The 12,456-nt window shown below is 36.9% G+C and overlaps 1 protein-coding gene across 1 annotated transcript in view; it reads left to right on the top strand.

Moving 5' to 3' along the window:
- LOC139730926 (uncharacterized) overlaps positions 1 to 12,456 on the top strand; it is a 101,144-nt gene that overhangs the window by 86,648 nt on the left and 2,040 nt on the right. The window contains exons 25-29 of the mRNA XM_071641809.1: positions 429 to 1,071; positions 3,025 to 3,050; positions 9,243 to 9,307; positions 9,843 to 10,008; positions 11,739 to 11,861. Of these exons, the coding sequence (XP_071497910.1) occupies positions 429 to 1,071; positions 3,025 to 3,050; positions 9,243 to 9,307; positions 9,843 to 10,008; positions 11,739 to 11,861 (1,023 nt within the window). The remainder of the gene's footprint in view (positions 1 to 428; positions 1,072 to 3,024; positions 3,051 to 9,242; positions 9,308 to 9,842; positions 10,009 to 11,738; positions 11,862 to 12,456) is intronic.

The following is a 12,456-nucleotide window of genomic DNA, read 5'->3' as shown; positions in this document are numbered from 1 at the left end:
GTGAGTAGCCTATCCTGTCTCCTTTCGATATCTCAGTCAGTAGAAATTCGCCATTAGACTTGTTCGGAATGATCAACAAAGTTCTTTATGATACCTGTTGTAGTTTCTTGTTTATTAGAGTAAATTCATTTGCATATCATTTGAGCAGATTTTTAACAACCTGAAATTTTAGACAGCGGTCAAAAGTGGTTACAGCAGAGCAGTATGACAAAGTTTGCCCACTGTTGATTATTGATGTGTAATGTGGAGAAGAATTATTTTAGAGAGAATGTGTTATCAGTTTGTTAGGTTAATATCAGTCTAGAAAGTTCTCTCGTTATCTTTCATCTCATGAAATCAATCTTTTTCGAGCCTTTTTTTTGACGTCAAATTTAATATCTTTATCTTATCCATGCACTGTCTCATCTTTATTCCTACATTTACCTTAGGAACTTATCAACAGAGAGATTGCATCGTTACGTGCTGCTGCATCAGTCATCAAGCCATCAGTGCTTCCATCACCATCCAATCCAGAGTCTGAGTTTGAGGAGGACAGAGAGGAGAATCCATTCGAGTCTGGGGGTTCCCCAAGCAAACCAGCATATTACCAACTCTATGGCAACCCCACCAGGTTATCATCATCAACGAGTAAGGAACCATATAAGCCACCTAAATCGCACTATGGGTATACCCTCTATGATGATGTGACATCTCCCATGACAAAGACATTCCCTCCTGCATCGTCCTCTGTCTCTAGTAGAGCCCCTCCACCAACGACATCAACACCCCTTCATTCCAGTGGAGGTGTCCAGCTACAGCAGTATACCCCACTACGGAGCACAGGCCTCTCAACAAGCCTCCCCGTCCCTCCCAGTCAAAGAAAACCCCTGTTACCAAGTGGAGTATACCTTTCTGCTTCTCGTCACAAGAGTACCAGTGCAGCACTTCCAGGAGCACGTACCCCACCTGGTTACCGCGGAGCTCCAGGGAGCCAGGTGAAGATGTCCCCACTAAAATCCAACATCAGACATCGTCGACACCAATCAGGGAAGACGTTCCAAGAATTGCCAACAGTGAAGGAGTCCAAACTTGGTGAGTACCACAGTAAGATGATTAATTCCTTTTTCTTTTTCTTTTTTTTTTTGCATTCTTACTGTTGACAGTTATTTGAATATGCCCAAATCCTGTATGTCCATTTTGTATGAAACTACAAAGTTAAAACTTGCCAAAGCATGAGCATTCCAAACTTGACAGATGGTAGAGATACCATTTGTACAATGAATACTTGGGATATCGTGATACGATGTGAACAGTTTTGTCATGCACAAGTACAATGACATCAAATCAGAAAAGAAGACCTTCATAGCACTCCTTTGGTACCTCTGTCAGCAATAGAAGAACATACTCTATAGCTTGCTATTTTCAGCTGAACTCATCTAATGAAAGAAAAGTAATGAAATAACCAGACATATTTCAAATTTGAAATCACTGGTGCATGTATAGAATGGAAATTTTCAGTGAGATTAAGATTGATCTTTGATTTGATCATTGGCATCTCGGGATGAAAGCCAATTAATTTTTTTTTTTTGTATGCTGTTCTGAATTTGACATCTTAATGCATATTGTTTTAAAATTTGGCATTTCCTAATGCTTTACACCATTTCATTGCCTTTATGACTGACTGCCATTGGATGTGACATTTTCGACAGAAATGCCGAAAGGAAGCATTGGTAAATTGTGATTGAAGTGTTGTGGTGTGAGCAAAGTTTCTCTGAACTGTGACAAAGCATTACCTCAATCCCCCAATTTTGTGTTCCTTTGCAGATATTAATTGTGATTTTTTTTTTTTTAATCTTGATTTTCTTTGGCCTCTTACCAATGAACCTGAAAAATCCCTTTCCACTTTTACGTCACTTTCTACAACTTAAAGTAAAATTTGATACTGTTTCTTAGTGCCAGGTAAATGAAATAGTATAGGTGATTGAATAGTGCTGATATACCTCAAAATACTGAAAAATGATATACCTCAAAATACTGTCAATACACAATTTAACTGCAACTTTATATACCAATAATATTTGTTCAAATTACATTCATCTGCTAGTCAGGTAAATCATGATGCAAGGATTGCTGCTTTCAGGTTGATTATTTTAAGCACTCAGTGTTAAACTACATGCTACATACATTGTATGAGTGTATTCAAGATAGAAATTTTTAATGACATAAGAGATGTACAATGCACAGTGTGGTGCATTAGTGTATGCCTTAACATAACACTTAATCAAGTTCACATCCCTCAAAAATGCAAATGCTCATACATCGCATACATGATTTATCTCAATGACACAGAGATATCACGGTGATACATGTTTCACTACAATGAAACAGTGACAATGAAAGATCAAACAACTAGGACTACACAGTGTAAGTGCAACTCAATGCTCTACTACAACATGTGGGTATTATGAGACAGGGATAGCAAATTTGAGTGGGAGATAGATGTTTTCCAACTGATTGACAAATTGCCCTGCATCGATGGAAGAATTTCATGAATTTGAAGATAGATGTTTTATCATGATCTCTGTTAATTTTGCAATCAGGATTGTCTTCCCACCAAACAGCTTCTGGCCTGTACTCACTGGGTGTCTATTAGGAAAAGGTCATCATCTACAGAAGAAGAAACGTAATTCTCTGCCTCTGTTTTGGCCGCATCATTAAAGTGTTATGTCTACAAGATACTGCAGTTGTAATGTAATCACACAACCATTTCATTACCCAACATGCTTAAGTGAATACTTGTTCTTCACTACACACTCATAAAGATAAACTGTTGTACAGTACTAGTATGTTGTCAGTTGAAAAAAAAAAGAGGCAGATCTACATATCGTCTGCATGTAAAACAATGGGCACAATTTGTGAAGATAGTGGCGATTGCTGGACATTTGTTGGCCATCAGCATAAACGTTGTATGTACAGTGTATTTTGTCACTAGTACTGTTGTCCACATACTTGTAATCTGATGTATTTTCATTCCCAAGGTGCTGTGATGTTCGTTTCAAGCACTTTTCCTGGTACTTCCCTTTCTACTTTTCCATTGAAAAGGTTTTGAATTCAGAATAGCAGTTTGAAAAAGATTTCGCTATTCAAAATGCAGCAAATTTACAGGATGTACAATGTAGCAATTAAAAGATGAAGCAAGTGAAATGCAGTAATTCAAAGCTGTAGCAATTCAAATGCAACATGCATACAAATCAAATGCACAAGTTTTGTCTAGCTCTTTTTTTTTTCTTTTTTTTTTTGCAGTCACACTTTTTAGTGAACACCTTTTTTTTGTAATCACTTCATGCTTTGATTGTTCTGACATGGGCAATACAGATCTAAATGAATGTAAGATTTAAACTTCCATCTTCATGTTTAAATAGTGCCAATGTCTTCCAGTGAAATTACTTGTGTCATCAGCTGAAAAGGAGTTTCACTGCTTCAAAAGAGTCGCTCTCTTTCTGTCATGCAAACATCCTGAATTTTCACATTTTCACATCAAGAAAAGAAAGAACATACACACGGCACTTATGATGCAATACTTTGTCATGAATGGGAAATGTAAAAGTGTGGAATTTTCCTCTGTGTTTACCTAGTTTTCAAGATGACATCCAGTCACCATCAGACATAGTTTTTCTGTGTTGAAACAATTATGTCAGAAAAAGCATCTCTCAGAATTACTCTAATTGGTTGACCCCTTCATGATTTCCCATAGTGCCTTGAAAAGGGGATGATTACATCTTTGACAATGTGTTTACACATAGCTCTTTGTTACTCACCTGTACAAGAGTCATTGTTTGCTACTGAAGTCATCATATTATGATACACAATATTCAGTTATTCCATTGAAAATTTACCATTGTTGCACACTAAGTGTGTGAGTAGAAAAAAAAATCATGTTTGGCAAACACGCTTCAAGCTTACTGTTCGTACCATGCATAAAACATTCCATAAGGAGGATATAAATCACTGTGTCAACATCAGTCCTTCACTTTTTACCCTCAGTACTGTAAAAGCTGTTATCTAGGCATACCCAGATTTTTTTTTTTTTTTTAAATTAGGAGGTGACAGACATTTTTGTGAAATGTTGTTTTTTCGATTTGACACTAAGGCTATTGTATGTGTACTAATGACTGTCCATGTGTTGAATTAGCGGCCCAACACTGATTTGCAAAATTCTTGAAAAATTAAACTCTCGTGATTATAACAGCTTTTACAGTACTGTATACATCCCTCACAGTCTGTTTTTAGCCACAATACCTGATAATATGCCCAGTTTGTACTATATTGACTTTCTGAAGTCAACGTACATGTATATTTATGCGAGTGTTTGTCTGATATTTGTCTAAGAATGAACTTTATCCAATATCCAATATTACCATTAATTATTATAATTGTAGCTAGTTTTTAGATTGCACATTTCATACTTGTTAAGTATCTCAGTGCGCTTTAACGACTATTATTATTACTATCTATTCTGTCACCATGCCAATTTCTATGTGCAGCCTATTGACTGCTTTGTATTCAGTATTCAGATATTTTGTTGAGATAGATTTCGTCTGAGTATAATTCAGAGTCATCACTCTTCCGCTTCCTCATGATTTCCTCTCCTTTTTGTTTTGTGCACACTATCGTTTGTTTACCTGTTCACTCAAAAAGTCTGGTCTCGTCCTGAATGTCAGCTTGTGGCCGAGAAGGCAATTCAAACTCTGGTGTCTGAGGTAAAAGCATTCAAAATGACCGGATAGTTCGGCAACATTAAAGCCATATAGGCTTACCAAGTTGGCTTTGCCGTATGGTGTTCCCCTTCAGCAGAGACTAACAGTAATATGATCCCCTCCCCCCCCCCCCCCATCATATATTTCACATGATGCCTCAGTGCAGTAAAGTAAAAGGTGCAAGTGAAACTAATTACCATACAACAATCAATCTCCTTGCTGTTGATTGCAAATCACACGTGCTGTTAATTTCCATTGAGCAGTGCACATAATGGCATGCAAAAGTGGTGTGTGAAACAATTTTCCTTTTTCTGTGACAGTCCACCATATTTGTGGTAGTGTTTTTACTTTTCTTTTTGATGGGTATGGACCTTCATTGTTTACTTTTCTTTTGCTTACATAATCATTTGGAGAGAAAGTATAAGGACAGACACAAGAAGAGAGAAACAAAGTACAGCTTCACAAAATAAGTATTATTATTCATTGCTTGTTCTAGGAGCTGTACGATTGTGTATTTTCTTCCAGATGTTCATTTGTGACCCGCTACAACAAAATGATCCTAAAGTCGGGGTAGGTCGATTATTTGAAAATTGCATGATATAATCCCCTAATCTTTCTGCTTTAAATTGATATATAACATATTCTATAACAATAATCGGCTGCTGAGATATCGATGTTTAAAAGAGAGCATGTCGAGGCGTCTGGAAAATCACTGTTTTGAGAAAAGCGCCCTTAAAGTCTTCCTTTCGACGCAATCGCGATCACGGACACGCAAGTTAGTTTTCACCTCTGGACAATAGAAGGTAAGCCCTAGCAACCCCCGAAGAGTTCATTCAAGCACATCAGCGTCGGCGGTCTCCTCACCAACCAATCAGTGACCAGAATGTGAGAAGCGACTGAGCATGGCGCGCCCCGCCGGCACGTGCACCAGTCGACTGGGCGGTGTGCGAGCTTCACGCTTCGGTTAGCAGCAAGCAGCAAACTGACCAATGAGATCACTCTGGTCGTTGTTAGGGGCGGAACCTATCTGTGGCGCTCAATCCAAATTTTCGAACCAGTGCTTCGTTGAAACGCCAAAAAACATGGCTCAGAAAAACGCTAGTTTTTGGTCTTTCCTTTGATCATTTTGCTTCAAAATTTCGACAGATGATAGAAGACATGTTAGACTCCAATAATATATCAAAATCAGAATATCGTAAGTTTTGACCAATTTTAATGCTCTGACTTCAAACTAGATTTTCACGGCTTCAACCGTGCGCGACTTTAGGACCTTTTTGTTGTAGCGGGTCACATTTACTTTCTCCCCCTTGTGATTAACAATACCTTCTTTGCGACAAAATTCGCTGTTCTCCTGTCTTCTGTCATCATTATGATTTCAATATCTTATATGCACACAGCTATTTCAATGTTCTGGCTGAACCTGGACATGCTCACCACTCTGTAGCAAGTTTAGAAATATATTCCCCCAATAATTTCATTCATTTTTATAATCATAAGTCCTTTAATACTCTGACAACCTTTAAGATTTCACAACTTCAACAAAATTTTCCAGCTAAAGTTGTTTTCCAGCATTTATCCCCAAACATTTCCTCCAGGTGTTAGATCATTTATGTTGCTATATTGCATTATGAGAATTGTTACTACTATTTGAAAAACGATATGTAAAAGAAATATGTCATTTTTCACCATTGTCTAAATATGTCACTATTTAAAGCACCCTTCTTCCGCAGGATTTTTTTTTTTTTTGTACCTAACATCCTGCTCATTGCAGGAACATATTAAGCTGCTGGCTACATGACATCTCTCTAGTCATATACCTTTAAGAGCCACATGTTGAAATATTGTCTTATTATTCATTAACCTGTATATCTCTTCATCCATTTGTACATGTGCTTTTATATCCGTCAATGTATCATCCTATTTGTCATCTGTGTTACTTTCTCTTATTATCATTGGTATAAAAGATTTGGATCGCAGAAATCTCTACAGTGCCTTATTGCTTCCTTTAACACAATATGCTCCACCCTTGCAAAGCTTGATTTTTAAAGCTTGTATTCACAACCATTTAGTGCTTACTTCACTGTGGATATCATTTGTGATAATTTGAAGTTGTGTGTAGCTATCAAAAAATTGTGTTGTTGCATATATAGTGATTTGCTGCTGAAATGCCTCAACATCATGTTGCTCTACTTATGTAAGCAGCTGTCATGCACATAATATAGGTCTTAAGATATGAAGACAAAGTGTACTAGAGTACTATGTGCCAGTTTTCATCCGAGCTGATCACATGATAATTTAGGCTACACCCAGTCATTTCAGACTTTCCAATTAGCCTGAATGCTTCCCATATTGCTCAAATTCCTTGAGCTTCCAGCAAGAACAGAATTGCACACTCTTCTCTAATTCTATCATAGAGAGTGTAAATATTGAGAAAACAGCTCGACATATTACAATATTCATTTTTAAATCAAGTGTAATGTACTACTGAAGAGAATTGATTTCTCTGTTGAGGAAAAAATCAACAACTAAAGCTTCATGTCACTAGTGGTATTTTTGTAAAGAAGTATCTGTGAAATCTATTAAGAGATAAGTTTTAAATCAGAAGACCTCTTATTTAAGGGAGAGTTAGTTTCTAACATGAGCCATTATCTAACTTTTAAGAAAAACAAATAAATTGACATACTGTGTTTCATGACCCCTGTATTTCTGTCACTAACTTTATACTATGAGTATATATTCAGTGTAGTCCAAATTATGATTAATACCCTGTGCAAATGTGTACAAGAGTACAATATTAACACATAATAAATGTTTATATGGTGAAAAATATCTCAAGATTTAATTCCTGTGGTTTAAAGTTATCCATTATTCACATATAATCATGAATTTAAAATGTCAAAAGCAATCATCTGAAATAAGTGGGTGTGTGAATCTTAGTGAGTCTGCAGTATTTTGCTCTTACACTTTCAATCATTAAGGCCCTCTCATCAAATATTGTGGAGATGTGCACATACATATAGGACCAAGCAAGCTCTGTTTGATTTAGAAGCCAGTCAGTCAAATTCAGACATGAAATGGGGATTAAACTGCACAGGGATTGAATATGTGAATGCTTAAAGGTTACTTCTTGAGGCTACAGTCACATAGGAGCTTTCATGGGCTTTGTACTGAGGAAGTGCACAGCAAGATGTGGTGTGGTAGCTGGGTTGGGAGAAATTGTTTCTCAAAAAGTCAGAATATTATAATTTCGTGTGTGGCCTACACAATATTGGTTTTCTTGGTTGTAACTAAACAGAATGCCATTGGCAGCCTCGGATGGACAACAGAAAGTCAATAATGTTGTCACCAGACAATTTTCAGATTGTTGTACCTGATGGGAAAATTATTAAGGGTTATCTCTCACACAACATGCCATCACATACACTGTACATGGTAAATGACAAGATGGTTATATCATTACAGGGGGATTACTGCATGCTGCATCCCTTTGTGATATCTCTTTAAAGAAGCAAATTGCTTTATTTAACAGTCTAATGAGTCATGGTAATAAAATGGAAAGATCATCACCCAGCAACCAGTGGCAGTTACATTAAAAAAGCCTACCACAATCTTCTGATAGTGTGTCAGAGCCACTTGCAACCTTTTGCATCCCATCATATGACTGGGGCATGATGCTTTGATTTTGTGTGGAAAACATGCCAGAGCTTCTAGATATAGCTGATGTAGTACAGTGCTTTAGGAGAGTATTGGGCAGAATGTTAATGGCTTCCTATGGTGCATTTCTTGCTTTCATCATCAAAATGTCACAATGCGCAAGTCTGATTTGGATGTTCAGGATCCCTTATGGCTTGAAAAAGAAAGTTGCATCAGTAGGGATCTGTGGTACATTCATGATTAGAAAAAAAACAACAACTAGATAGTGCATTCATATATCCTGCTCAGATGAATAGACTTTAATGTTGTGTGACATACATCTTTCTTCAGCAATGATTTGTGATTGTGACTGATATAGGATTTATGTGCATACAAACATCCTCGTAAAGCATGAATGAAGGTTAGAGCTTTGAAAAGTAATTTTTTTTTTCCAAACTTGATTATTCTTTCACTTTCACAAGTTTCTGTAATCTAAGCTTCCGGAAATCCAAATGAATGATAGTTCATATTCAACCAAAAGATATTAAGTCGAATCCAGTCTGTTTTGTACTGTCACTGCTTGGCAGTTGTACACACATCAATTCAATGAGTCCAATAGTGACCTGGGGTTGACATCTTGAAGCTCTTTGTATCCAATGAAAAAGGCACTAGTCAAGTATGAACTGTTCATTAATTTAGCAAAAGCTCAGTAAATGAGTACGTTTGTAGGTACACATGTCATTATTAAGTAGGTAGGCCAACATATAATATCCACTTGTATGTATCATGTACTCATATGATAATTACATACATTGTACATGCAGGCCATTTCTGCAGATCTCACTCTCTTGATGGTTATTGTCTTTGTTGCAGATGGCTCACTTCAACAGCTTTGATCCCAGCATCAACCAGCAGCCAGAAGAGGAGGGAGGCTGGAGGTAACCATGACAACACCAATCAGATTTCAGAAGATTTAAAAACATAGCCTTTGCTAGCAGCAAACTGCAGCACACCAAATCTAGCCTTGTTTTATGTGGCTGATGTTACTTTTATGCTAATGCAGCTACATAAATCAGTAAGATTATTTATGTTGGATGTTTTTCATAGTGTTAGGTTGCAAACAGTATAATATTCCCCATAGCCTTGTAGCTATAAGGAAGTTCACATATGTATGGCTCATTGCAAGATTTACAAGACATTATGGTGTATGGTGAAATTTTGCAGTCCCTTACAGTTTGCTAGGTTTGATATACTATTTTGTGCATGGATATGCACAGAGAGACTTTATTAGGTGACTACCAGTAATTGTGTGATGGTACTGCTGGTACTGTTTGAGGCTGATTACCCCCTGGACAATTAACCCAGACTCTTCCCCTAACCCTAATCCTGAAACAGTACATACCTATAGAAATCTACAAACTTTAACCCTTTTTTTTTTCCTTAAATGTTAACCTTCCATTGATATCTTCACAGATACGAGGGGAGGGATCGTGACATACTTCTACTCAGCAAATGGCATGGTACCAGCCACCCTATTAATAGCTACACAGGTATCGGCATCATCAAAGCCCCAGCCAGGACGGTGTACAACTACCTCAAAGACCCCACCAACAGGCAGCTGTATGACCCCATGCTCAAGGTAATCTTACTAGAGGTTGTCTGGTTGCCATGAGAACATGAATCACATTCATATACATAGATCAGTAGCAATGTCATACTCTGTAGTCTGGAACTGTGGTGTAAATTTCAAGCCATGGCTTATAGGAAGCAAGTGGGCCATGTACAAACTCTGCTGGAGTCAGAGAACATATATTACCAATTTGAAAGTTATTTCTCTTGAAGCTGCCTCATATGAAACCATATCATCAAACCATGAAGGTGTTTGTGCCAACTGTAACAAATTATGTAATAAAAGTGCTTATTTTAACCATAAAGGGTCCAGGCTTTTTTGACTATGCTCAGACCAAGGGGGGATTGATTCCCCCCCCCCCCCCCCCCCCCCCCCCGAGATCTCGGCCACCGGTGGTGCGATCGCGATGAAATTGTGCATGCGTGAGACCCACGTCAAAATCTACAAGATTGTGTCATAATACATTGTATTTTTTGAAACAATCAATTTCTAATTTCAATTAATTAATTATGCAAATTAAGCTCTCAAGATCATATTTTAGCCTACAGTGTAATTAAAAGCATTGAGAGTCTAATTTTTTATCTGTAAATCTGTTTTAGCATATTCAACAATTGTACATCACAAAAACTTCCGAAACTCATTTAATTCTTATGTATTCTATCGCTTTCAGAATTTCTTATGTATTTCTCTGTTTTTCAACTATTGTTTTTTCTTTGTTTTTGTCAATGGAAATTGTCACTGACCACTTTTTCACCATAATTAGCACAAAATTAAGCAATGAAAGTGATTAATTGTAAAAATAATTAGGTTTTTATGACTTTCATGACAGAGCACTGTTTTCCATAGGAAATGTACACAAAATCACAAAATTGTGCCCGTTTTGGGGCAACATTCCGTTACAAAAATGGGCGTGGCTTCGCAAAAGTATGTGCAGACATTGCAAATTTGGTCTCCAAAGTTGCGTGAGACTTGAACGAAGAAAGTCAAGCCTCGCGACGAGGCCTTCTCGCGTTACAGAATTATAGCGCAAAACGTCGAGGGGGAGCGGATTCCACCCCCCCCCCCCAGCCCTTTTAGGGTTAAGAGGAGACTCTTTTGTTGATAGAAAGAAAGCAGTCTTCTGAACTTGCTAAACAAACATATATATTGAAAAGCAGAGATACAATGTATGTGAAATCCATACCTTGTATGTGAATTCACAGAAGATGATACTTGTACTTCTACATAGGATTAGAACAGTCACAGAGAGATTGATTAAATTGAATGACAAATATAAGTTTGAAAGCAGGCAAGTAGAAAAATAATAGGCAATTTTCAAATAAAATGTGATAGTAGAAAGGATGGCAGTGATGGTGAAACTTGGGATAATGAAGGTAACAGTTAGTATGATTATGATTAAAGTAATGATGATGGTGAAGATGATGATGATGATGATGATGATGATGAAGATGATGATGATGAAGATGATGATGATGAAGATAATGATAATGGTGATGATGAAAATGATGATAATGATGAAGAACCGTACAATAGTTATAGCATTAAGGATGACGCTGAAGAAAAGAAGGATGACAGTTATGATGACAGAGGATGAGGATGAAGGAAATGATGAGGAAGGTGTTGATGCTCTTTTGGTAGCTTGTTGCATCCCCTGTTTCGCCTCTCAAAGACTTGCTATTTGCATGCTCAGTGAGACAGTTGCAGTGATGTGATTATTTTTATGATTTATTTAAATACAGGAAGTGAAGATCAAGAAGGACTTTGGGGATGGGCTGCGAGTGGTTTACATGGTGTTCAAGACAGACCAGTGCCTCCTTCAGCATCCCAGAGATTGTTTGCTTGTCATCCAAACACGAGAGATGGTGAGATTCTCAGTCACAACTTTCCTATCTCCTCATGTATTTGTTATTGTTATTGTTGTGACTTTTGTATAAATGGTATCAACCATCTGTCCCTCGTTGTGGTCATATATGTGTTTGTCCCAGAGTAATGTTAAGTTTAATCAACTTATGTGCATATTGACTGAAAATGCAACAAATTTTGAAACACTGGAATTATATACCGTACACTATGATACAGTATATGCCATAAATTTCATGAGTACAGTATTGAGATTTGAAAAACAAAAATTTTAGTGGTCAAATTTGTAAATAAGAACCATTTTCAAGAGGAAAGTTAGTAATATCCCACCTAAGAGAAGGTAGACAAAGCATTTTGTTACATTTTGTTGCAATTTGAAAAAGTTTGTTTGACTTACAATATTCATGAAAATCAAAACTTCACCCAAAATATGTTGCATATTCAGTTTGTATTAGAAGGCATATCAATTAGCCTTTGAGACATTATTTTGTTTTGTTTTTGAAGTTATTTTAGCTCAAAGATGCTCATGAGATGTTTGAAAATAGTCAAGAAGAATTATACAATGTGAATTGTTAATTTCTGTGTTTGTCAGCAATA

The sequence above is a fragment of the Diadema antillarum genome, unplaced genomic scaffold (genome assembly GCF_040938485.1).
Source record: "Diadema antillarum isolate AM-2024a unplaced genomic scaffold, OU_Dant_1.0 seq00000343_RagTag, whole genome shotgun sequence".
NCBI classification, from domain to species: Eukaryota; Metazoa; Echinodermata; class Echinoidea; order Diadematoida; family Diadematidae; genus Diadema; species Diadema antillarum.
Note: the sequence above shows the minus strand (reverse complement) of the source record. Positions and strands in the feature narration are given on the sequence as shown.